General features: G+C 41.8%; 1 protein-coding gene across 2 annotated transcripts; it reads left to right on the plus strand.

Moving 5' to 3' along the window:
- The first annotated feature begins 1755 nt into the window (after window positions 1-1755).
- On the plus strand, window positions 1756-25958 carry tent4a (terminal nucleotidyltransferase 4A). 2 transcript variants are annotated; one of them, XM_004563652.4, is made up of 13 exons: window positions 1756-2824; window positions 7074-7197; window positions 8795-8841; window positions 8979-9099; window positions 11836-11943; window positions 17314-17442; window positions 17648-17861; window positions 19081-19207; window positions 19297-19400; window positions 19541-19722; window positions 19994-20152; window positions 20390-20563; window positions 22575-25958. In XM_004563652.4, exons 1-13 carry the CDS (start codon window positions 2007-2009, stop codon window positions 22719-22721), a joined length of 2454 nt encoding a protein of 817 aa, XP_004563709.3. In that variant the 5' UTR covers window positions 1756-2006; the 3' UTR covers window positions 22722-25958. The 2 variants fall into 2 exon arrangements, with proteins under 2 accessions (XP_004563709.3, XP_004563710.3); XM_004563653.4 differs by having other exon boundaries at window positions 20390-20443.
- Window positions 25959-27837: the final 1879 nt, after the last annotated feature.

Genomic DNA, 27837 nt, shown 5'->3' on the forward strand with positions numbered 1-27837 from the left:
TCTAATGATGTCCTTGTTATTACTGTACCTAACTGCACAGTGGGGGCAACGCACCACAGGCAATATGCTCACATGTAGAAACAGTGTAATGGCTGCCGACATTGTAAGCGCAGCTTCCCACTAATGTGGGTTAAATATCTGGAACATACTGCAGCCTCATTACTATTCAAGCCACATGCAGCCTCAGACAACTGCCTGCTTCCTTAATATTATCTCCTATTACTGTTCTGCCTGTGAGCATATTAGTGGCTTCTCCAGCTTCTCCTGTGTTGTTGTTTCTGTGCGTGTGTGTGTTCGTGTGCATCTTTTAGGTGTCTGTCAGCTACGGTCCAGTCGTCACCAATGTTGTAATCCCATAAAAGCTGACAATGAGGCAAACCAGCCTTGAAACGACACGCACGCTGAGACATAGTCGGTGCCGGCGCTCGGCTCGAGCTGAGTCCGTGACATGAGAGATGAGAGGAATAACCTATTCAGTGCACTTTGTCAGTGCCCGTGTTTCATGCAGTGTAAAATGGAAAAGATAGGAAGAAGAGATTGGCTTTCTGCAGGCGTACAGTGGGAGTAAGCATCTGTGTGTGTGCCCGAGTGTGTTTTATGGCGAGCTGCATATCCTAGCCGACACATAGTTTGCTCTAGGGGGGAGTTTCTTTGGCTATGTCACATGCTGCACGTGAGTAGCAGAGGTTGGGGGCAGGCATTATGCAAGATACTCTTTAAAAAGAAATACATACACATCCCAGAAGGTGCTGGTTATCCTGCCTGCCACTCCTTCACCGTAGTGTTTAATGGCTTGGGAAATTGCTGTTACCGGTGGGGCCTGGGCAGTACTGAGATACTGGGATGATGAACACCACCTGCTGTGCTTCACTTCAAAATGAACATTTGGAATCCAGGTCCGCAGTGTGCATCTGAAATAATAAACGGGGGAAAAGGAGGCCCTTTTAAGCTTAGACGGGGGGGGACCATGTTACTGTGTTGTTGTACTTAGATCGTATGAAAAGCCTCTATGTCCTTATATACAGTCTGTGTTTGCACTGCAGTGTAGGCTTACTGCTGTGTGTATGTGAGCAGCATTTCAAGGGCCAGAGTTTGTGGCCTCGAGCAAGTGTTTGGGATGCCGACAGTCTCATGGCCTGATCTTCTTTTGAAGTAAATTATACTTTCCTTAAAAGTTACATGGTTCCAGTTTTTGTCTTTCAGAGCAAGCTGCGGATCCATAGCTAGATCACCCACGGAAAAGGTCAGGTATTCTGCAGGGCCAAATCTGTTAATGTCCCCGAACTCTAGTCTAATGAGTATATAACATATAAATTGGGGAAATCTATATATCTGATTTCTCTTTAATCTGTGAATATTTCAAGACATGCATTCGTGTCCAGGACGTTAATAGTCAATCATTTGTGCAACAATAAGCTTCTGTCCGGCCTCGTGTTGATGGGGATCCCCTCTGAACCCACCCATCCATTCCTCCACCCACTGGTGAAAGCGGGGAAGTTGAAACTGAGCGCACAAGGATCTGCGGACTGCCAGGCCCTGCTTTATTTAAAAAATAAAAAAATAGAAAGACCCCAGGTCATTTTATTCATTATCGACGTTTACCGTGTACCTCATTTGTTGTCCAGTGAATTATTTATCAAATAAAAATTCTAATATTTATCCCCTCAAATCATCAGTCTCCCGGCTGAGGAGCGATAAAGGAGTGGGGGGAGGGGGGGGCGCAGTAATCATTTAAGAAATCCCTGGTAGGACGCATGCGTGTGGATTTTGAAGAGCATACGCCATATTGAATTCCCGTAGGAATCGGCTAGCAAATTTTCGAGCTAGCGGTGTAAAAGGGGGCCACTTTATCAATGGTCCTAATTCGGTTTAATGTTCAAACGTGTCTGTTCTCGTAACCCCGGACAGCGTAGCGACCTTTGAAAGGTCCGAGAAGCGGCGCAGGTTCATCACGGGCTCGGAAGTGTTAGGGACTTGTCGGGGGGGTTACCAGAGAAAGAAGTTGAATGGATCCGAGGGTAGCTTGGATTCAGCCCGAACAGAAAGGACCTGCGAACGCCTTATGGATGCACGTCTGGGAGACCTCTCAGGGAGTACGGACTCTCTCCGCTCAGCAGCAGCTCCACAATCAAAACCACAACCAGTGTGTGAATTACGCGGTTTTAAAAAATGTGGCGACCGCCGTGGCTTCGAGCAAGAGCATCTGCAGCAGCAACGGTAACGTTACAGGAAGCCTGAGCAACGGCAGCAGCCATCGTAGCATCACGAACGGCGCTGCACACAGTAGTAGCGGTAACGGCAATGCGATTCCTCCGCTGGGGAGAGCACTGTCCAACGGGAACGTACACAACTCTTTAACCCCGTCGAACATCAGCGAGCCAGGTGAGGGGAAAACTGCGTCCCATAAAACGGGATCTGCCTCGTCGTCTTCGCAGGAATCCGGGACGGACAGTCCCCCCTCCAGCTGCTCACTCGAGAGGACTATGGATAGAAATGTTACGGGGAGTATTAATAATAACGTCGGGGGTGCCAACCTGCTCTTCAACTTGAGAGACAGCATGGACAATAATGTCAACCTTTACCATCACCGTCACCCGCAGGAGCACCAGGCTTTCAAGTTACAGCAGATTTGCGTGAACCAGCATCAGGTTCACCCCTCTGTACCTATTAATCAACCACACAGTCACCACCCGGGCCGAAGGAAAAGTGACAACAAGGCGAGCACTTATGGGATGAATTATTCGATTTCTAACTGCACTAATGGCAATTATGCGAGCACTTGCACGCCCTGGAAGACGAGGGAGTACAGCCCAGGGGTACTCGGGTGAGTGACTTAACCGCATCGCTGATTTGTGGTGAAATAAGCTGTAATAAGTTGACAAACGTCTCCTGACGCTGTCGTCTGTTTGGCAATATAAACAGTATAGTTATATATTATACTCTTGTTTTGCAATGCAGTTGGATTATGGCGGTACACTGAGTACTGGAGAGTAAGCTGGACATTTTTCTTCTTGCCGTTGGCTGATTAGCTAACCGTTACAGCTGCGTAAAGGCAGCCGCAGACGGCCAGAAAAAGACCGGAAGTGCCGTGATTTGGTATTCAGAAGGTTAAACTGGGCCGTTACCGAACACGATAATTCCAACAAGCTGTCGAGCCCAACTATTAAGTAAAGCAATAAAATGTATTCTGAAGTGTTGAATAATGTGTTGGCGTGAAGCGAGTTTGAGTAGATTTTCTTAATGGTTTATTTATTTAGAAGGTGCCGACCGGATACGCTGCTTTTAAATGTAGTCCGTTAGTTAGCCTAAACGAGGAGCCTAAAGCTAATTTACCCAACGGTTTCCTATGCAGGCTGGACTTAACGGGAAAAACTGTTTAAAACAGAATTACAACCTTTTTATTCCTCCAGTGAAATGTAATTACACAGAACTAGAAATTAAATATGATAATCTATTTACAACATTTTTTTTGTTGACGAGGTTGAAACCAGCTTAATTTGAACGATATGGACAACTGCACTTAACCTGTTAGCAATCTGCTGTGGTGAATCCGAAAAGTAATCTGGCAATCTGACAGTGAGCGTGGGAGGTGAAACCTGCGAGATTAATTCTCAATATTGACTGTTTTAAACATAATTCGATACAATTTGTGGGGGAAAGGACTAGTTATGTGCAAGGTACGTGCTTTAGTTCAGAATTAATTACCTTTGTGCCCAAGTTAATTTGGGTGCACTCCCTATTTGCAGAGATCTGCCAATATGACATAACATACAGGGTGGATCCCAGAGTACTGAAGTATGATTAAAATCAGTTTCCAGGAACTCGCTTTAGCCACAGATTAGCTATATTTTCTTAGTATTGAGTTCACCTAAAATTAATGTCTATAAATGGTAAATAAGGGTTGTTTAAATTTGCAATATCTGCATTGTTGGTGTAATAAAAACACTAACTGAATAGCTTTTGATTTTCAAGTATAACTGAGCACTAACCGAAGCCCTCCTGAAACAAATGAGCAAAGAATTTCTGAATGTGTTGCAGGAATTTGTGATATTTGTAATGGCTGCTTGCACCCATCTGGGACTCTTCTGTAACAACGAAACAGTGTTTGTCACGAAAGCAGTTCCACATGCGTGATGCAGAGTTTCCCAATTGCAGTGAAATCTAAGTGAGCTGAGAAATTTGAAGTTGTTAATGAATGTTTTCTTCTGAAACCACAGTGAATTTCATCTTGTAATTCGTGGTTCTACAAGTTTTCTGACACAAGTTTCAGCTTGTGTGCCGACTAGTGTTGCTTTGGTTTACCTTCAGGGGTGCCCTTTAAAGTTCTGCACAGAGAGGGAGTTTCACTACAAACTGGAACAGTGTGAACATAAAAATACTTGTATGTTGTGGTGGAGTAAAGTTGTAAGCTTTGAGTGTTTACTGTAAGATTGCTTGTCAGGGATGGCTCTGGTAATAGCTATTATTCTAACTGTGGGCTGTGTGGAGTGTAATCGTTGGACGGTTAGCATGGATACATGCTGGACTGACTGGTTTGCTGACAGAGTTTTCACCAAGGAGTGGGCCCATGGGGCTGAGTGCATTTTCTTCAGGGCTCTGGTAATTGATTGTGACAGTCCCCCCTTGTTCTGTATTTCACACTGGCATCGTGGCATGCATTCCTAGGAAAAAAAAAATGAATGGGTCAAACAGACTTCCTCTGTTCGAAGGCATTTAACTGGTCAGAAATCTGTACATTATGTGTGCCCTGCTGTCAAACACAAATCCATATCAACAACGGGCCTGGGAGACTCCCAGGCCTACTCTGGCCCTCCAGTAGCTTAAACCTTGGTCAATTTCCACTCAAAACCTCAGGTGTGTGTTGTGCCGTTGTCTTTCCGTAAGCCAAATGTATTCAGTGAAGATGAGTATTCTGCAAAGCATAGCTCCTCTGCACGTTGACCACTTTAGTTCAGGCTTATTTTTGGCCTGGTGGTTACAATATGGGGCAGGGCTACAGTTAGCCGAATCTATGATGGTTAAATTGGTACTGATCTAAGAGACTTCTCATAAAGGCATAGAAAAACTTATGTTTTGTCTTTTTAACAAAAACCAAATATATCAAATTATTTCAGTTTGACTGTTACTGAAGCAGGCAGGTTTAGTAACGTGGTTTTACAAAGTTGCAATTTCAAAATATATTTATGCATTTTCAGACTTCACAATTAGACCAGATTTCCTAATTGAGTTTTCCATTATCACAGTATTGGGAATCTTCCAGTCAAATCCAATATTTATCTCCATTTTCCCAAGAAATCTGTTTGATATGCTGAAATAACAGCTGTAGCTTCTTGATCAAACGAGGGCACCAGTTCAAAATAAGACTGTTTGAAGTTTGTTATTACTATGATCTGAAACAGGGATGCAATGATTTTGAAATGACAACAGATCAATAAAATAACAAAGTAACATCTACGCAGCTTTTTTTTTTTTTTAGTTTTTTTATTTAAAAGAAGGAATCTTAAAATTTTTGCGACACAGCCAATTACAGGTGGTCAGATCAGTCTAAATGACCCAACCCCAACACTGGTATTGGATTGATACTAGCGGAATAGGATTGATCGTTTGTTTGTATTCTCCGAGTTCAGTATGTAGCCCACTGAACTGTGTTAACGTTTTACTTTTGGGGGAAATGTAAGAAACCCCCTCAAAAATCTCAAACATCCACTATGAAAAATTAAAATGTTCAGTTTACAAATTATTGATAATTAATCTCATAAGTCATGACACAGTGTTCTCCACTGCATAAGCCGTTTGATGCACTAAACGTATCAGTGTCTGCAATATGGCTGCATTTCCTCGGTATTGGATCATAACAAAATTTGCAGTATCGCACAGCACCACAGCTGATGCATATGGGCCAGCGACACTGGTTAATGGCATTTTATTTTCCAGTATGTTGATATCAGTCAACAGGGTCACTGCTAGCTAATGGATTCCTAATTTAAAGTGGGCCCATGCTAGTCTAATGTGCCGTCAGCGATTTCAAATAAAATTTGCCTAGATGTCCAAAGAACATAATATGCAACTGTTAAATGTAACTCTTACTCCACTGGAATATTACCCATTTTAATCACTTTAACAATATAATATAAAACTTACTGTCTGAAAATACTTGGAGACCTAAAATTCTTTTCTCATTGTCTCACATATGTAATGCTTCAATGATAGAAACGTTAAACAAAGTTTGAGGTCAGTTTATGTACCTCTGTGACCTGAAAGCTTGGGCTCAGATGGTTTTAAACACACTATTTTTTTTCTACTCCTGGCTCTCTATGATGTCAGTGAGAGCAGATATCCCCAATATGGTCATCTCCCAGCCCTCCCACCTGCTGTTCAAACCTTCTGTTCACCCTTCAGACAGAGCATGAACTGGGGACCAGTGTAAGATGATTAAGGATTATATTGATGTGTGAATTGTGAAAAGCTAATCTGGAGTCTGAGAATAAGAATACAAAGCTGGAACTGAGTATAAGTCCCCTTACATGGCAGCTTATTTGGGATAATGCGCTTTCTCAAATGACACTGTGGTGCAGAGAAGAAGCATTACTCGTGATCTGGTTTTACCGGGATGTTACAGAGTGATGCTTTTTTGGGGGGTGGGGGCTGTCATCAATCACTTGTAGAGTTGAGGTTCATTAGCAACAGCTGATACAATCCGCCACCTGCCGCATTTGTCATATTAAACACTGAACATGACGATCAGTACCTGCTAAAATGAGAAGCCACTTCCTGAAGGTTTTGAACCCTGTGACACTCTTGCAAGTCGAAGTTCATTTTCATTAGGGAAGCTTTCATTAGTGCTGTAACACTACCAGGCTGAGGTGCATATTCATTACACCTTGAGATCTGCTTGTGGCATCGATTATGCTGTTGCAGTGTTTCTCAGTTTGCAGTGTCCATGTAATCATGAGCTTTGTTAGTACATGTATACATCGGCAGTAGCAGTGTGAACCTTTCCAGAGCAGTGACCACGTAGTTGGATTATTTTTAGTTCATTCTTGTACTTAACCCTTATTTGTCCTTTTGTCCAGACTCCACGAAGAGGTGATGGATTTCTACAAATACATATCTCCTCGGCCGGAGGAGGCAGCTATGAGGAAGGAGGTGGTGAACCGGATAGAGGTGGTCATCAAGGAGCTGTGGCCTACTGTTGATGTATGTTACGCATGCACACGCACACATGTTTGTTTGGATCAGCATAAATCAGAGACTTCACTGATATCCTGTCAGTGTTCCTAAATCATAGCTGAAACTATCAAATGTTTCAATACAGTACAGTGTCTCTCCCCCCCCCCCCTTTTTTTTTTTTTTTTTTTTTTTTTTAAATAATTATTATTTTATTTTTTCTTTCTCTGTCTGGGAAAAAGACGCTACCTTTGATCTTTTTGGGCCGCAGCTGGCAGTCTTTGAAACTAACCTGGATCCACAGCAGGTGGAGCACCAACTGTTTGTTTTTTAACTGTGCACATCTATGCATACCAGCCTTGCTCTCACTACACCCTCCTTTAACAGCTGTACATTTTAATTCAATGATTTTATTATTTAAAGGAACATGCTTAAATTTTGAAAATTCGGCTAGTGCTTTTTAAAAACTATTTATTTTTGACTGAATAATTTCATTAGGCTACAACCCTTAAAAATGAGCTTAAATTAGGCACAAACATTTCAAAAACTATAAAGACAAAATGTATTAATATGACATTTGAAATATCACTGGACAAGAGATGACATCAGTTATTGCGATCAGGAAGTGTGATTGGGCGTGAGAGATTAGTCAGCTCGGATGTTTTTTGGCCAGGTTTAGTGACTTAATTACCTGGCAGCGTCACAGGACCGTAGGTGTGCACGTCCAAGTTTCAGTCTGGCACATGTCACCCCTCCTCCTGTTAAACCGCAAGCTAACAAACAGACTCCTAGTTTTAATTTTCTAAATAACAGACAGACGTGAGATTGGCATCGATCTCTTACTCACACTTTTGACCAAACTGTTCCTCTTTAACAAAAGTACTATGTGTCAGACCCAACAAAAACTGACCTCATACTACCACTGTTTTGTAGTTTCCTTAGAAGGAATGAGAACATAATTAACTAACTGGAAAGCAGTTATGAGACACTCTTTAAAACAGAAAAATTAGTGTCTGTACTCGCACTTGAGAGGTGTAGAAATGGTGATGGAGGATCTTGCAGCTGGTTGAGAAGAGTACAGCGAGGCGCGGTTGATGCACCGCCTCTCTCGTTGCTTAATCATGTAAAACACGCGCAGCAGTGATTTGTTGGCTGCCAGTCTTCACCACTTCTGCTGTGAGCCACATTGTCAGGTAAATGGATCAAGCCTCAGATTGTCCCAGCCTCCCTTTTCATTTCCATGTATTTACCCTGGCCTGTCGTGGTGCTTTTGCCTTGACGGAAAAGGAAATGACTCCGCTTCCTTTGGAGAGCATTCACTTGCAGCCCTCAAGCACAGCATTTTTGTTCTTTGCTATTGTGTACTTAATTTGGCAGCGTACTTAACTTGGCAGTGTTTACAGTCTCTGAAGTAGGGAGCCGGAAATGCCTAAGTCCTGGTCGTTTGCAAACATTTGAACTGGATATATACAGCACCACCGCAAATGAGCTAGAAGTGTAGTTGTTGCAAGTTGCCAAGCCCTTTATGGTTAAAATGTGATGTGAAGAGCTGTAACACGTCAGCTTGTATGCCATGAATGACAGTGATTTCGGTCATTTTCACACTTCTGTAACCATGTTTTACCAGGTCCAAATATATGGCAGCTTCAGCACAGGGCTGTACCTTCCAACAAGGTAAGAGCAGGATTTAAATTTATTCAGTTTTTAAATAGCCAACTTAATTTTGTTCCTGATTTGTTTTGCTGCGAGGTCATTTAAATTTTAGGACTAATGTTTGTTTAAATTAGTTCATGTATGTTTTTTGCCCTTAGTGATATTGACCTGATGGTGACTGGGAAGTGGGAGCGCCCGCCACTGCAAGAGCTTGAACAAGCTCTTCGCAAGCATGAAGTTGCCGACCCTAACTCCATTAAAGTGCTGGACAAGGCTACAGTAAGTAGAGACAAGCAGGTCGTGCTTCTCCACTCTGTGCCTGTGTGCACCTATAGCATGTCATTGCATTTGGGCCATCACACTGGAGCACAGCTGATTTATTGGTGGGACAATACTATCAGCCAATATTGGCTATTTTCTGCGTTCATAGCGGCCAGCAACTGATCCTTTATTGCAGCTGGTTGAGAAGACTAACGAGTTATTGGCTGGTATTTCTTAAAAAAAAACAAAACAAAGAAAAACTAACACTTGACGGTGAAAAATGCTTTCTAATATATTAGTCCAAACTATCCCATAGGTTTAGTTGGATACCTGTTAGCTAGTCGAGTCGCACTGATTTATTGTTGGACCATAGATTGGCGACTTGCAAATCTAACTGTATTGTAGGGCTGCTCAATTAATCGAATTTTAATCACGATTACGATCTGGGCTTTCAACGATCATTAAAAATGACTGAGCCGATTATTAGCCCCTCCCTCATTTATCCGCGACACCTTAAAGGCCGGTCCGTGAAAATATTGTCGGGCATAAACCGGTCCGTGGCGCAAAAAAGGTTGGAGACCGCTGATTAAGAGGACCCGAGGGAAGCTCGGAAAGCTAAGCAGAAGTTATTTGGAGAGGAGAGTGACTGCTGTTGGTTGAAAAGAGAGTTTAAAAAAAAAAAAAAAAAAAACTTCAGTGGTGTTGCACACTATTTTATATTATTATTTTAAAGTCATTGTTAACCCTTTAAAGCCGGTCAGAGCAGCACGCTCCGTTTTGCGTAACTATTTTTAAATCCCTGTAGAACCTGAACCGTGTAAGCTAGCGCAATAATTTGTTTTGCATATGAAACCGGAGGAGTTGTACTTACATCTTATGCCATCAGCTTGTCCTCGGTCACGGTTTCCTTCCACATAAAGCTTTACAAAAATTGCATAAAAAGCGCTTGCAGGAACAAAAACATAATATTCCAGAAACACGCTTTGCCGATCCGATCAGCTGTTCGTAACACTTCCCACAGTGAAATGATGCACATGCTGTTTTCTTTGCAAATTTGCATCATAGGATTGTTTTTTGTTTTTCCTGCAGTATATAAAAATTGCTGTATCTCCAAAATAAAACTATGAAGACACTCAAAATAAATTTCCTGTGGTGGGAAACTATTTTTTGCAACTTTATTGTATTTAAAGTTTTGAGGGATAAACCTCTTAAATTTCTCCAAGTAGAAATATATGTAAACAAAACAAAAGCGATTTTCAATTTGTTTTTGTAGTTTATTGCACTTTTTTGCAATTTATGTAATTACTATGGACTTAATGCATACATACTATTAAAATATGGGCTATAACAGTTGAATTGATGTATAGCAACTTGAAATAATATAAAAAATAATATAAGCTCTGGTGGACTTGGTTCTATAGTAGGTCTTAAAGGGTTAAATAAATATCGTCAAATAATCGTGATCTCAATTTCAGTGAAAATAATCGTGATTATCATTTTTGCCATAATCGAGCAGCCCTACTGTATTGCCATTCACAGTGGCTGCTAAATGAAAAGCATGGTTTGTTGACACGATATCTGCAATTTCCTGGTTAGCAACAGAGTCCGGAGTAGCATAAAAGAGTATTTGAAGAAAATGGAAAACATAAATGAAACTCATAATAAACTTGATGGAAATCTGTTTTGTGGGCCTCAAAAAAAATCAGTTGTCAAATACGTCACATTGTTAAATCACCTGCTGTATCAGCTGGGCTCTACATGACATCTGTATCTTTATAGCTCAGTATTTTCTACAAAAGAAACTTGTGAAATGTTTCTACAGAAACAGACGGATTAATAAAGACAATTCAGAAAATTAACATAAATGTCAAAATTAAAAACTGCTTATTTCTCAGTAAGGAACTACATGATAAATTTCCACCCTGTGTATAAAATAGTAATTGATTGCTTTGGCCTAATGATAAAATGATAGTTCTTCACACTAACTAATAAATGCTTGTAGCTCCAGTAAAGAGAAATCAAGAGGAGAGCTGGAAGAAATCCAGGCAAACAAAATTTGCCACCAAAAAGCTCTTGTGCACTTCCAGTGCCCAGAAGTATAAAGCTTTGACTTATTCCCTTTAATGTCCACTTTAACCTGTGAGACACCGTCAGTGTCGTCCATCTGTTTGCCTCACAGGTGACACATTTCCTGAGTTGTGGTGGACTTTCTGTCAATTTCTTTATTGATTAATAGTCTGCTGTTTTTTGGAAACCACTATGATGCGAATGCTGAAGTGCGTACTTTGTCTGCTCTTGTTCACCCAAAATGAAAACTTGCCGTCATCTGTTCAGCCGAGGTCAGTCATACTTTACTTATCGACTCATTTCGGTTCCACAGCAACTTCCCTTCATTGTGTCAAAGCCATCACTCTGCAGCTCGGGCTAATGTGTGCACCTACTTTGGAGGTGTTTATAGCTCCTATCCTGCAGGGATACATTTGAAAACAGCAACTCAGTGGCCCGCACAGTCGTCGTGTGGGCTGTGCACACAACCAGGCAAGCGACCACAGGCTTCAGTGCCTTCTTGACTGACATGATAATAAGTAGTTAATGGCTGAGTTTTCATTTTTGGATTAGCTTTTATTTCTAAAAGCTTGTCATTTGGGACAGTTGTTCCTTTTTTTCCTCTTTGTGTTCCAGGACACAGTGAGCATGTTTTTACAGAAAGACATGACTGTAGTGTTTGTTGAGCCATTTCACTTCATCTTTCAGGTGCCAATCATCAAGCTGACCGACCAGAGGACTGACGTCAAGGTGGACATCAGTTTTAACGTAGAGACTGGAGTCAAGGCTGCAAGCTTCATTAAAGGCTACATGAAGGTGAGAGGTGCCTTCAGCGCTGGAGATTTTACATGGTTGGCGATACAGACGGGGTATTACTTCATATATGTTTGTGTGTCAGAAAGATTACACACAAAACTAAGCCGTTTTTCATCAAATTTGACGGAGAGCTGGACAAAGCATGAAGTTAGAACCCATGCCATTTTGGTTTAAACCAGATCACTGTCCCTAAAACTGCAAATTAGATCAACGGCTTTGGTTGAAGATGCATTTGTGATTTGCGGACAGAGCTGGGATTCTGAAGCAAAAACACATGAAAGTCACTGGAAACTGTTTGACCTTTCTTTGATGATCACCCCTCCATCTTAAAGCACTCTCACAGGGCTTCGCTGGCTGCTGGCTGTGGATGTTTCTCCTATTTTTGCAGTAGCACAAATAACTACCCCACTCACACACTTCACCAGTCTGCTGCCTGGTTGTGGGCGCTGGCTTTATGGAGCTAGGAGTGGCCATGTTTGGTGTAGTGAAGGACTGACAAGTTGTTAGCTAAATGAATTAGCTCACAGCAAGGCATATTATTTGCTGTTTTTAACATGGGGACTTGCATTGCTGCTGCTTACTTATGAGCAATGTGTTAAATCGTACCAGGCACAGAGGGGGAGACTTAGTTATTTCCTATAATTTGTTGTCTAAAGTCAAACTTCATGGCTATGTGTAGTTCTGGTACTGCTTTCTTTGTTGACTTAGACCAGAAGGCAACAGTGCACAGTAGAAGGAATACACTCAGATGGAGGAAGAGAGCAGGAAAAGGTCATGTTTTCATATTTGAATTAAAAAAAAAACACTGGAGGAGTCACATAATTGCTGTCTTGCAGTGAGGTGGAAATTCCCTCTTTGAATATAGCTTACCCAGCAGTTTAAACCATTACTCTTTACTTCACTCCAATCTTGTACCGGCTCATCTCATGTCCAAAGTGAAGCTGGAACAGAACCAGCAACATCGCTCCGTCAAGCCCCCATTTAACTCCGTCAGAGTCTGTGTCCTGCTGAAGCTCTTGTTGCTAAATCTGCACAGCAGAGGTGAGTTTCGCACAGAAATTCCTGCTCGAGTTTGATCCATGCCCACTTTAGTCACAGTTTTAGGAACTAATGCGGGAAAGGAATTCCAGATGCCGCTGCTGCCGCGAGCTATCAGATTTTGTTGGGGCTTTTGTTTGCTGCCGTGGTTGCATGTTGGAACGGCGATCGCTGGGAATGCACGTCACAGCGAGAAAGCCTGCTGTTGACAACCACAAACTACACCAACCCAGAGAGCTGATGTTGTGAACATGTGGGTGTGACAGACTTGGTGCAGTCTTGTCATTGAAAGGTCACCTCAGAGTTGATTTTCACATGGTGGCCAGTAGGGGTGCAACGATACTCGTATCGATATTGAACTGTTCGATACAGTGCTTTCGGTTTGGTACGCATATGTATCGAACAATACAAAATTTTTCATTTATTTTATCAACTTTCCTTCTGACGATGCTGTCTGTGTTGAGCGCTCAGTGGATCTGCGCTCGACAGTGCAGCCTAGGTGGAGTAGTCGAACGCAGATTCACTGAGCGCAGGGCAAGCTAGCAAGACAGAAGTTAAGCTCTCCTTGCAACATGGCAAATTGAACCTCCCCCGCCCTCATTCAGATCTGGCGTTTGGAACTATTTTGGTTTTCATGTGACGTATGACCCTGAAGGTAAGCGCGTCATGGACTAAAGTAAAACAGTATGTTGGATGTGCCACGCAATGCTTAATTACATGGGTGGGAACTAGTGTGTTAGCACAGTTAGCTCGTTAATGTGTTGGCGGTCTAGCCCCATGCACGGGGCTATCAGGGGTAGCTCGTTAACGGAGATTTGCCGTGTTGTGGCGTTAAGGTCATTTTAACGAGATTAACCTGAAAGCACTAGTGGGAACACAACGAATATGACTGCACATTTACTCCGACATCATCCTAGTGCAAAGACAAGTGGAAGCAGACAAAAACAACAAGCACGCATGCTACAAACTTTAGCAGAGTCATTTAGACAGCCGTTAGCACATGATTCTCCTTATGGGGACCTGATATGTTTAATATGCTGCTGAGAATATAGCCCAGAAGAAGCGTATAGTATAGCTTTTATTTTGGAAAGAGCCATTTCTCTGTAATAAACTCTCTTTTCCACAGATGAGTGATTTCTCAATCAGATACAGGGCTTGCAAAATCTCTAGCCCGACGTCCCGGGGCTAGCGATTTTTTTTTCTGTCGCGCTACCAAAATCTATCTCTGCCCTGCCCGTCGGGCTATCGTAGGAAGGAAAAATATATGTCAATGCTTTTGCATTCTTTCAGAAATGTAGCTGGGTAATTATGTCATTGGCATCGGTGAGCCACTGTCAATATGTGACATATTGAAGTCGCGTTTGAATTTGCGCTTGTTTTTTGCTTTCACTTTGCAATCGCGCGAACTGTGTATAGAGAGCGACAGCACTGATTGGTGAGTGACGATAATTTGCGCACCAATTCCTCTGACGTCGTCTTATCAATCGTTAGCTTACTATGCAAACATGACAAGTGAAATCTCCCGCATCAAGCTTAAACATGTGAGAGGTTGATCGCGCAGAGAATCGCTGAGCTTATGTGAGTGTGCGTGTAAAAGCAGCAGGAGATATATATTTTAGTTCTGCTGAGCCAAATAAGACAGGTCAGGGTGAAGAAGTGACAGCCAAAGAAAAGCTTACCGCAAAACGGAGAAGTTATGACAAATCAGACTATAAGGCAAAAAGAAAGTGCAGCTTTATGGTTTCATGGACAAAAGAATTTCTGTGGCTGCAATATGACGAGCTAAATAACCAGGGCTGCACATAAGTGGTCCGCAGGTGCGCATTCGCTGTCAAAATAAAAAACGCGCACAAGATAAGAAGTTGCAACGCGTGTTTGCGTACATAAGATTTTCAGGAGGAGGACAGACATTTGTTTAGAACTCTTAAAGATGTCGAAGAAGCTCCTTTAAGCAATTACTGTGATGTTCCTCCACCTCCAAAGAAATGTCAGGAGGAGTCCGAACCACAAAAGCGTATTCTCGGAAAAGTAGTTGCAGGAGGTGAGCTGGCTTCAAACAAATGATGAACGCACAGAGATGTGGTGCAGAATGTGCCGTGAAAATTTAATAAATGACAAATTAAAAAGGCATGAACGTTGTGTGTTTTTTTTTTTTTGTTTTTTTTGTATCGAAAAAATATCGAACCGAACCGGGAATTTTGTGTATCGTTGCACCCCTAGTGGCCAGGTGCCTCAGTGCATCCCGCAGTCTTGTTCTTACTCCTTAAAAGGATATTTGAAAAGTTGACAGCGCTCTGCTGCTCCACTGGCACAGATACACACATTCTGCCAGGAGCTTGTGCTGCCTTTTCAATTGGAAAATCAAAAAACAGGTCCCTCTGGATTATCACACGCAGCTCATATTGATAGCTTTTTAGAAAGTTTGGCCCAGTTGGCAGCTTGACAGTTGGAAGTCGGGGTTGTAACAATTCGTACATTGAACGACTGAAAGTTTCTGTATTTAGCTTCGTTCACTTGCTAATAAAACATTACTTTCAGTAGTAATTAGGGCTGCACGATTTTGCATAAAATGAGAATCACGATTTTTTTTTTTTTTTTTTTTTTGGCTTAGAATTGAGATCACGATTTTCTCACGATTCTCTTTTCCAGTATAAATATTTATTGCACTTATTAACTGCACATCAACTTCGTAACAGTTGAGACTGAACATAAAAACAATAAATCAAGGTTCTTTATTTGTCACATGCATAGTTATACAAGTATAACACACAGTGAAATGTAGCCTGACACGCTCCTCGACATGTGCAAAAATTGGGTGTGTGTGTAGAGGAAGAGATATATATATATATATATATATATATACACACACACACACACACACACACACACACACACACACACACACACACACACACTGGGTGAATGTGCAGTAGTAGCAGCAAGCAGGTGAATTCTGTACATTAATATGAATAGACATCTGACTATTTTACAGGATAGACAATATAAACATATTTAAAGTTAAAGGAATTGAAATGTACATTGTGCCTTGGTTTAGTGTCTGGAAGAGTCCTGTCCCAGTCAATTATAGATGTGTGTGTTTAGGGCACGGATGGCTTGGGGATAGAAGCTCCTCTTGAGTCTCTCTGTCCTTGCCCGGAAGATGCGGAACCTTCTACCAGATTGCAGAAGTTGGAACAGTTTGTTGCCAGGATGGGACGGGTCCTTCAGTATCTGCGCTGCTCTAGTCCGGCATCTCCTGGTGTAGGTGTCCTGAAGCGGGGGGAGAGCAATCCTGCAGCAGCGTTCTGCTGTACAGATCACTCTCTGGAGAGCTTTTTGGTCCTTCACACAGCTGTTCCCGAACCACGATGTCATGTTCTGTGTGAGGATGCTCTCCACAGCGCCTGTATAGAAAATCCTGAGGATCTTTGGAGAGACCCTGAACTTCCTCAGTTGTCGTAGGTGATACAGGCGCTGCCTAGCCTACATCAAAATACATCAAATAAACATAAAAACAAAAAATGCGGTACAGTCGTCGTCTTTTTTTCTTTTCCTTTTTTCTTTTTTTTTTTTTCTTTTAAATCATTGTCATTTGGAAATGAGATCGCACATAAGTATGAATCGAGATTGCGATTTTTTTTTTTTTCTCTAACGATTAATCATGCAGCCCTAGTAGTAATCGTCTCTGTGTGCCTGCAGTGACTGTATAAGGATATCTGCTATTCTCAAATCAAATCACTTGGATCACTCAAATCATACAAAGCCAAGAACAAAAACGGGAAATAAAAAAATTGACCATCCAAATTTTTAACAATATTTATGATGAATATAAGGAAAAGCATTATATAAGACACTTCTTATTTAAAGTTGACTTATTGATTTGTTGGATTCGTTTGGGCTTGTGTTCTAAGTGTTTTGTTTTTTTTGGGTGGTTTCTGAATCGAGTTAGTTTACAAGATTAAACTGCGTCACGTTCAAAGTTGTTCACCGTCGCTTTGGATCAAAGCACCAGCCTGTCCCTGAGTCATGAATTACGCTGTTCTTTAGACAAAGATTCACACCCTTAATGAGATAATGATTGACGTGCTAGTCAGCCGCATCATTTCATCTCTTTACTTATAATGTAGTCTAGTCTCGTTTCTGACTCACAGTTCTACATATATCTCATTAGAAACCCTCTTTCTCCTGAGTGATTTATGTAGCTGGAGCCCAAGTCAATTTGTTTTTATCTGCGTTTACTCTTAAGATGCTGCGCTCTGGTGTTTTCTTACTTAATCTATAGTTTGAATCAGGCATTTTCATTCCACATCTGTCCCTGCATTTTGCTTTCAGAAGTATCCAGTGCTGCCTTACCTGATCTTCGTGCTGAAGCAGTTTCTGCTGCAGAGGGATCTAAACGAAGTCTTCACCGGGGGCATCAGCTCCTACAGTCTCATCCTCATGGTCATCAGTTTCCTACAGGTACAGGGATGTCATGTCACAACAGTTGAAGCGGCTTATGTTGTAGTAGTGCTGCTTGATAATATCGTGTGCGTATGTATGTATTTCTAGTGGCATAAGCAGAAGTAGTTTATTAGCTGTTGTAGGACAACATAAAATCGAATCTTTATTAGTGAATCAGTTGTCTCAAATACACCCTAATCCAGTCTCTTTCCTTTCTCTTCAGCTCCATCCTCGTATCGATCCCACCAACCCCAGTGAGAACCTGGGAGTGTTACTCATCGAGTTCTTTGAGTTGTATGGCCGTAATTTCAACTACTTGAAAACAGGGATTCGCATTAAAAATGGAGGCGCATACATAGCCAAAGAGGAGATTATGAAGGGCATGACAAATGGATACAGGCCATCCATGCTCTACATAGAGGACCCTCTACTTCCAGGTGTGTGTGAAATACCATCTGTCTCTAAACAAATAAGACTTTAAGCTACATTTTCAGGTTGGCATTTATGATCCAAAGAGAGGTCATCAGTGTGTCATACTATGTTTTTAATTTTAATTTTTAGTATCATTTGGTCTTCGTCTTAAGACTGGCACAGCAGCTAAATGTTTAAACCAATTACCGGTACTGTAAAGGTTTAAACCTGGATTGATTTGTTTAAAACAATAAAATGATTTTTAAAGATGCTGTATATATGTAAAACAGACATAAAATACAAACATTTGGAAAACTTTTTGAATACTTTAAGATATTTTTGCTATTGAAAGCTACACTTAGCCAGTTGGCTTTAATTTAGCTATGCTATGTTACTCTGGTAGTAGTTTGCAGTGTTAGATGATAAAGTAGCTTGAAAATAAAATGTTAATTCACTATCCTGATCAGCCCAGGGAGTGTATTAACTGGCCTTATGTTACTAAGCTGGATAGCTCACAGTGTTGGAGCTTAGCTTATATCTGTGTTAGAAGGCATGCTAGCATTAGCCAGAACAGAGCTAGCTTATAGTCTAATTATATTCTCCAAATGAAATGAAAGTCAGTCAAGAAAATACCCTGCTGATGTTATCCCAAGTTTGTCCTTGTCTTGAATCATCTACGCATTTGGCCAGAAGGGGCTTTTTTTTTTTTTCTGGTTAGCATTGGCTAACAGTATACTACTCGCTAATTTAGACAATTTGCTAAATACCCATTAAAGCAGCTAGCTAGTGTGGACTCTTTGGGGAGAGTGCCATCTATTTTCGGTTTTGTCTTGTGTTGAGAGCTGATATTTGCTGGCTTTAGTGATTAGTGTTCTCCTTTGGCTAACGTTAGCTTATTGGGGTGCAGGGAAGCTGAAGAAAAGCGTTGAGGCATTTAGTGTAGGGCCCAAATATCCCATTTCGCATTTCACTCACTGACGGTTTATTTTTTTAAAGCTTGTATTATACAAAATGCTGCATAGTGCACTTTAATCACATGTATTTTTATATAGCTCACTCCAATACTCTGTCCATTGTGTGTTGAATAATACATTTTAAGATCAGTCATGCTTTGCACATTTTGCAATTAAGTAACAAGTAGTCTAACAGCCACTAACAATTTTAGAAAATGTAAAACTTGGTTAAAACCGGTTAAATTGGTCTTTTTTTTTAATTTTCCTCTCTTGTTTCCCCTCCACCTTGTAGGTAATGACGTGGGAAGGGGTTCCTACGGTGCCATGCAAGTCAAGGAGGTGTTTAATTATGCTTTCATTGTCCTGAGTCATGCTGTCTCCCCGCTTGCACAGTCATATCCCAACAAAGACTGTGAAAGGTTAGAATCCAAGCTATTTAAAAGTAATACTGACACCTTAGATAAGAGAAGAGCTTTTTTATTTAAATGTTTCTATCTTGTCCCTGCAGCACATTGGGGAGGATAATCAGGTTGACCAAGGAAGTGATTGACTACAGGGAATGGATCGTTAAGAAGTGGGGGGGCAGAGATTTGGTGCGACCGGACAACAGAGGTACAAATCATTGGGTTTCAAAACAAAATAGATGCAGTTTTCCCATTGATGCTATTAAATTGTCTCATTAAGCATCAGCTTTTTTTTTTTTTTTTTTTAAAGCATGATATATATTCTTACCACTAATCCTATTTCTTTAGTGTCGCCTCCCAAAAAGCCTGTGTCGGAGCAAGAGAACTGTGTGCTGGGAGGTGGTGTTGGGTCAGATGAGCAGCAAAGGGATTCGGTGTCACCCCACAGCGCGGACTCTCCCATGTCCATCTCCAGCCCCCAGCAGCACTCGTCCGCCTCATCAGTGTCCTCACTGTCTGGGTCTGATAACGTAAGAAACCCCATGCAGGACGAGTAACAATGCACACGCTGCTTGTATTTCTGATGTAGTTCTTGAAAAATACCAAACAGTTTCTTCTGATTATGCACTTGACATCCAGCATAAAAGGATAATGTTGCCACACACATGACATAACTACATGCCTCTTATCCTTCTCATGGTAGTACAGCTTAATTTACTGTCATTTTATTCTAGTATTCAGATGGAAATCTGTTGGTTTTTTTTTGTTTTTTAAACAATGTCCTCTGCTTTGATCCATCAGGACTCTGATTCAGCGTTGCCATGTCCCCTCCCTCCACCAACCCTGCCAGCTTACCCGCCTTTCCCACCACTCGGCCTAGCTTTAACTCCAGGCCTCAACATGAGCACCGGCAAACCTGGCATGGGGGGACACCATCTGCTCATGCCTCCAGGTTCCCAGGTAGGCACGCAGCCGTGGCGACAAGCAGCAGTGATTGCCTGAATTAGCCTGAATTTTACATGTAAAATGGGATTATATGGTGGTTAAAATTTGGACTACAAATGAAGCATATTAAATCAGTAGGGTAGAGAACAAGACATAAAATGTGCAGGTTTTTGCAGATTTTTATTGCAGTATTCGATTAAAAAAAACTAAACTACTAGATTTCCAATTTAAATTCTGCCTCTCTTTCCCCAGGCTCGCGTCTCACTGCCCGGTGGTCTAGCAATGCACTCCATGCCTGGCAGACAGGTGTGTATAGACACCGGGCTCCCCCCCTTCTTCCACATGCACCCCCCAGCCCATGCTCATGCCCCTGCCCCTTCCAGCCCCCAGCCTCCGCCCAGTCCCCACTCCAGCCACACACATAAGGTAGGCGCTGGATGCCACAACCACACTCAAATGCACTACTGAGACAACCTTGTCTCCCACACAGGGTTTCCACTCTGTCATTTCATTTCTTGTCTCTCTTCAGCGTCTTCATCCTATGTCACGTTTGTTATTTCTCATTTTATGCTGTCATTATTCTGTACAGGTTACATAAAAAATTCAATTGCTATTTGCGTTCCAATAACTAATGACATTGCTGCAGCTGTGATAGTGCTTAAAAACTGGTGATTTTCTTGTGCCCGCCTTTATGCTAAACCAAGCTAGCTTTCACCCATATGCACCGCATTGGTCGCTGCTGTTTATTGTAATGATTGGTCAATGTGGCCGCTGCATTACCCAGAGGGAGCCACGCCTCCTAATGCATGCACCATGAAGAGGTTTGGTTTTGATACAAATGCCAGACATCTATTTATGGAAATTAGTTTTCCATACCACATGCATAATATATCTAAAAGGGAATATGACAAAATCTGCAGCTGGCTTTTCATATGTTTTGGTGACGTTTAAAAAGTGGTGAGTGCTTTAAAAAACCGACTGCGAAATGTAAAAACTGAAGAGTTTACTTCAGCATTGAAATGACTCGTCTGTCCAATCCTGTGAGTCTTTATCGTTTGGAAACGTTCAATCAAAGAAGAGCACAAATAATACTGTGCGCTTTTTTTTGTTTGTTTGTTTGTTTGTTTTGTTTTTTTATTTTGTTTTGGGGTTTTTTCCCCCATATTTGTCACACTTAAATGTTTCAGATAACCGGAGTATTAAGGGGGAAAAACCCATCCAAACCTACCTAACATTATGTGGAAAAATGAATTTAGTTTCACTAGCCACACTCAGGTCTGATTACTGCACGACCTGATGAATCAAGATATCACTTAAAACATATCCTGTGTAACAAAGTGAAGTAGGCTAAACGATCTTAACAGGCAACATATCATCATGCCGTGAACTAAAGAAACTCAAAGGATGAAACGTGGAGTCGTTGCCGTCTATTATTTTGGGAAAGGTCACAAAGACATTTCCAAAGCTTTGTGAATCCAGCCAATTAACTGTCGACAAATGAAGAGAACTTGAAACACTGATGAACTTTTCCAGAATTGGCTGGTGTGCCAAAAAATAGTCTAAGAGCCTCAAAAACTCATCTAGGAGGTCTCAAAAGAACCCAGAACAACAAATACAGAACTGCTGGCCTTACTTGCCTCAGTAAGAGTTCCTTAGGAAAAACAAACGCTGCCAACTAAAAAAACAAAAACGTTTGTCCCACATTTTTGAAAATATTCTGTGGACTGACGAGACAAAAGTTTAACTTTTTGTAAAGTTTGAGCCCATCAAACATCAGCTGTGGAACTAACACAGAATGTTATAGAAAAGATCATCATTGCAACAATCAAAACATGATGGTGCTAATGGTGTGATGGTCTGCAGCTGCTTTACAGCTTCAGGACCTGGATGACTTGTTTTAACTGAGCACCATGAACTCTAGAAAATCCAGAAAAATGTCCAACCATCAGTTTGTCTTCTGAAGCTTAAACACACTGGGGTTATAACCAGTTTTTTTTTTTTTTTTTTTTTTTAATGGTTTTGGAGTGGACTAGTCTAAGTCCAGACTTCAGTCTGATTGAGATGCTTTAGCGTGTCCTTAAACAGGCCAGTCATGGTGGAAAACCCTCCAATATGTCTGAATTTAATCCTGGAAAGAAGAGTGGGCCAAATATTATGTTTCTGTCTAATATAAACATTTATTTGATCTGAATCATGTGCATGTGACAAATATGCAAAACAAAAGAAACCAAGAAGGGGGCAAAGACTTCTTCACAGCAGTGGCAGCTTGTATATCGGTTCCTGCCTTCTAGCTCCAGCGTGCATTTATTTCTGTGTTGTGGTTTTGCTCATGTTTAAACACAGAGCAACCACAAAGACAAGTCCGCACACAAATCTGTTGGGATCACAGCCTTGATCCTTTTCCCTCAGTCTTCTTCTCGTCTCCATCTCTCTTCAGAACGGAGCCAAGTTCAACGGGAAGGGCTTCCACAATCCGCCACTGGTCAACAACGCTGTTATGGCTAACCGTGGATACGCGCAGCATCACCGCAACACTTGGCGACGCAGGAAGAGGGACAGCCTGCCGGTTAGCCTGAGCAGATAGAAACCTCTCCTCGCCGTTTCCTCCGTCTCCTCTCCGACTGCATGCCGTGGCTCTTCGTTCGTCTTGAAGGAGGATGGACAGGCAGACAAGAGGACCAGAGACCAGCAGTTTTTACTCCGAGGGCTCCTCAACATGGAACAGCAGCCCTCAGCTCTGCATCTTCCTCCTCTCTGTACCTTCCCTCCCCTTTTTCTTTTCTTTTTTTTGCATGACTTTAATTCCATTTTTTTTTCAGTATTGTGTCTTCCTTCTCTGCGTTCAGGTCGGTTTACTTTTTTGGAACTTGGCATTGACAGTATTGCTAAGCTCACTTGACCTCATCTCGACCCTTGCAGCCAAGCTGCCCACGGTTTCCTTTTTACAGTTAATACACTTAAAAACAAACGTTTTTTTCTCCATTTTGTGCAATAATGTTATTTTTCTTTTTGAAACTAAAGTAAGAGCTTATTTAATTTCGTGTGTGTGTATATGTAAAGGCATTTTTATACTGTTATTTTATTTTTGTAGAGTTTTAAATTTTGTTTACGAAACCTTTCCCCAGGCAGCATCTCTAAAGTGTGCGTGTGTGTGCGCATCTCTCCATCAGGTTGAGATGGACCCAGGTTGAAATGACCCCTCCCCCCTCTTCTTCTCTCCTCTTTAAATGTGGTCTGCTCAAGGGAAGCCGTATCAGAAAAGCATCATCTTGGCATTTCTGATCATTTCTCTTCACATGTTTTCTGAAAATGGGCGAGGTGGGCAACAAAAGGGGGAAAAAAATTCCCTATGGAAGTTTTGTTCCTCGCTCCAGTTTTTCTAAGGCATGCTGAGGGGAAGTTGAGGGAATGAAACTCTGCCCTGGGATATCCTTGAAGCACAGGGAGAGGCTCAAGTTTTGTGGCCACCTGAGGATTGTGTGACTGCGCGTATCTGTTTGCGTCTCTTACGGGAATGTGTCGTTGTCTCATTTTGTCGTTTGGGGAGAGAAGGCTGGCAAAAGAAGGCTGGCCTGATAGCTTTGTCTTGGCCATATCTCTCTCCGCCCGGAGGATTTTCAGCCTGTTTTGTTTAGGCTTTGTGTTCATTTTTTCTTTTAAAGTTGTTGTTGTTGTTAATATTTTTTGTAGGAGCATTGGGGGCCACGAAGGCAACAGCTTATCTGACTTGAATTAGAAGATCAAGAATGGCGGGCAGAAAGTCACTGAGCTGTGTCAGAGGGGGCGTGGCTGTGGAAAATCTGATCCCAGGGCTGAGGTCAGCTCTCGCCCGCAGCTGTAAATTAGCGCAGACCAACACTTTAGATGCTCAGCGATAAGGTTTCTCTCCTTTTTTTGTGGTCCTGGACAAAGGAGGAGGGAGCGAGGGTGGGGGCGTGGGGGGTTTCTTCCTGAACCAAGGACCCTGAGTGAAGGGAATTATATTTTGATTCCATTAAGGAATCTTGTGTGTATTCGATTGCCAGGTACTTCCGCTAATTGTTTGCAATGCCTTTCTTTGTGTTTACTCGGGGTGTGTATGTGTGTGTGTACCACGTTTTCCTGTGAGCACACCGCGCCACACAAATACACACGCTGTCGAAGGCTGTGACTCGCCCAGAAACACTACACATGCCGGTGTTATTACTATGCAAGTGGATTCTTCTAATTATTGTGTCAATTCTTGTATTTTATTTTTGGGGTTATTTTTTTCCCATTGACAAAAAAAGCAAAAAAAAATGTATCCCAAAAAAAAAAAAAACAAAAAAAAAAAAACACTCACTGCTTGTTGGACTAGAGTGATGTTACTGACTGTCAGACTTCTCAAGCCAACACATGTAAACTCTAGCCCCCATCCCCTGACCCCCACCCGTGCCACAACTCCCTTGTGTTTGTATGAAGGCCATGATGTGTTTAAGACCCAGTATTTCTGCATCTTGTCAGTCAAATGTAAGGAACAAGGGGGATGTTAATGTCAGTGGTCGGGTCTGAGTCTGTGTAGTGTGTGACATAGTGAAACGTGTGTGAGAAAGACTCGTGACTCGCCACCACAGTTGAATTTTTCTTTTTCTTTGGTAATCGTACGCCCGACCGTTCACGAACGAGCGCCACCCACAGAGCGACTTGCTCTCTGCAGGTGCTCTTCGCAAAGGGCCAAAGTGTCCGTCAACAATTCCTGACTTTTTCTTACTTGCACGCATTCACTGCTGTTGCACTGTTTTGTTTTGGGTTTTTTTTTTGTTTTGTTTTTTGTTGTTGAACCATGGCAGCTCGGATCTGTCGGTCAGAACTGCACAGCAGGTTTGCTGTTTTGGCCGATAGGTCACAGGGCAGAGCTGATTACGAGCTAATCATAACCTCCAGCTTACAAATTCCTTTCATACTTAATAAATTTGACCAGAAAAATCAAAATCATTGACCAATGGAAAGGGTGAGAAGTTCTTGATGTTTTCTGGCGTATACACTCTCACCCTATTATTCCCTATTACATTTTTTTTTTTTTTTTTTTAATAGATAATTTTCCGTCTGTAGGGTAATAATCAGAATTGAACATTCAGCACTGACTTTCATGCAGTTGTAGGCCAATAGTAATTTGATAACAAGAGGAATGAAGTTACCCTTTCAAACTGAGATTCTTACAGCCGCGTTTTGCTTCTAGAGCTCAGAACCAGCAATGATTTGAGACAAAAAAAATTAAATTGGGGATCGAAAGCTGTTGGCTCTGTTAGAGTTGCCTGCAATCTTAACAGCAAAGACTGACATGCAGTATCCAAGGAAGTCTATGGAATAAAGAATTGTGCATCTCAGCGGTCCGGTGTAGCCAACTCACCCTGTCTACTTTCCTTTGTTCCTTTTTCCTCACCAGAGGGTCAAAACAATTAGGTCAAAGCTTCAGTTGCGCTCTTCCACATTGTCCTGACTTCTCCCGATGGTTTTAAAAGTGAGGCGGAAAAGGAAGCGAGGAGAGTTGGATACTTGACTTGGACCGCTGAGATTTTGCCATACACATGTACATGTAGATGCAATGTAATATTAACACCCCCCCTCTTCATTGCAATACAATGAGGGATTTTAAACTGGTGGCTGCTGTTCAGAGAAAGATGGCAGCCCCTCAGTGTCCTGGCTGATTCATGTGAGCAGTGACCCTCGAAATGGACACCAGTGGCCAGAGGGAACCACTGCCCAGCTTTTCTTTTTTTCTTTTTCTTTTTGTTCTTTTTGACATTTTTATGTAAATATTTTTTTTCTATTTTATTTTTTAATAAACATTTTAAAACTGCCAGTCTGTGTGTGGGTTTGTCTATTTGATTTAAGTGTGAGTGACGGAGTCACACAAGCCTAGGAACCGGTTTGCAACCACCAGTTGCTAAGAAAACATGAATATTCCTCGATTTCTGCGAGTTTTCGAGTGGTTGCTGGGAGAAATTGGTTGAAAAGGTCACGCCTGGATTGAGTGGAAGATGTCTGCAAACACTAAATAATTGCAAAGTGGTAGTGAACCTGAAAAGTGCTACGTACACAGTCTATAGTGACCATTTGCCTTCCAAGTAAAAGTTGCCCCTTTTGAAACTGGTTTCTGCTGTAAGGCATAATTTGATTTTGAAGTCAAAATAAGTTTCCTGTTTTGTACTTTAAGTTTCTCTCCCTCTTTGTTAGTGAGTATATGCAGACAGGTCATCAAGCGCCTCAATTTGCTATTGACCAAAGCAGTCACAAGGTTTTTGGTGTAGCATCCTCTTTGTAACAGATTTCAGTGACAGCCAGCAACCAGTCTCTAACTGGTGGAGAACGGGGATCTTTCCAGGACCTTCCCATGCTGTTCCTGACACATCTATAGACCTGTGCAACTGAGGCCTAAGGTGATGGTGTAAAGAGATTACTCCATGTTTCACAAGGTGGTAAGAGCTATCTACAAAGTAACCCATTTGTAGCACCGTGGCAACCGTACAGTCTTTGGTTTGTGACTTGTGATTGACAATGACTTATTAGCCAATAAGCGAATGATTTCATAGCACAGAATATGAAACATGGTATGACCTACATTTACTAAACAGACTTTATTTTCATTCAATATTCCTTCAAACAAATGACTGAGCCCCGAAGCTCAGCAGAATAATGTTTACAGAGATAAAGTTGGAAAGCCAATTTCCCATAAACTTGTACAGGACTGGAGGTTTTTTTTAGCAACCATAGATCTCCATCTGGCACCCTTTAGATAGAATGCAGATTTAACGTATTTCTGGATTAATTTCTCTAACCCAGAATGTACAGTTGAGGCCAAAAGTTGATATACACCCCACATGGGCATCGGAGTGAAAGTAATTTAGAGCTTTTAACAATTTCTGTGATCAGTTCTTTTTCCAGAGTGGAACAATTGTACAGCATACATCTTTGCTCATTTTAAAAATGAAGACTTGGGTCCACAAATTTGACTTTATTTTGATTTTCTCTAATCCACACGAGGTCCCGGCTCAAAAGCCACAACATAAATATGGAGACGAACACCAGAATGTCAACGCCAAGATGTTTTATCTTAAATTACATAGCAAGTGGGCTGAAATACCTGGTACACCAAGGCAAAGACTAGTGAGCCTCCCTGAAAGCCTGTCTCAGGTGTGCCTTTACCCACACCTGACTAGGTGTGGTCAGTTAGCAACAGCTGGACACTCTTGCACTGCCGCTGCAGAGGGGCGTAACACCTCCACCCTCGAAAGGGTTCCACTAGGACCCCTGAATGAATTAAAAGCCCCTCTGAAGCCTTCTGGTTCTTGATCCCCCAAACCTGAAAGAACAGTAAAAGCTAGCAGAAGCAGAGTGTGTCCAATTTGGAGGTAGTCGGCCTCCATTATTTCATCCCCTTTGTTTGATGTACCTCTACCACTCGCAGCAAAACAGACCCAGAGCATGGTACTGCCACCACCATGCTTGACAGCTGATAGTGTTCTTAGATTCGAACGCCTCACCTTAGTCCTCTATGGATTCTGAGGCCAGATAGAACTTTTGCTTGCATACAGTTATTTGATCTGATAATCTTACTCTGTAGTTGTTTAAAAATGTCTGAAACAGACCCTCTAAACTTGTTTAAATCTCTAATTCTCCTCCTTAGTTCCTCCCTAAGCTACTGTTCTCAGTATTAATCCAGTTAGAGCCGTCAGATCCTC

Source organism: Maylandia zebra, linkage group LG22 (genome assembly GCF_041146795.1).
Source record: "Maylandia zebra isolate NMK-2024a linkage group LG22, Mzebra_GT3a, whole genome shotgun sequence".
Lineage (NCBI taxonomy): Eukaryota > Metazoa > Chordata > Actinopteri > Cichliformes > Cichlidae > Maylandia > Maylandia zebra.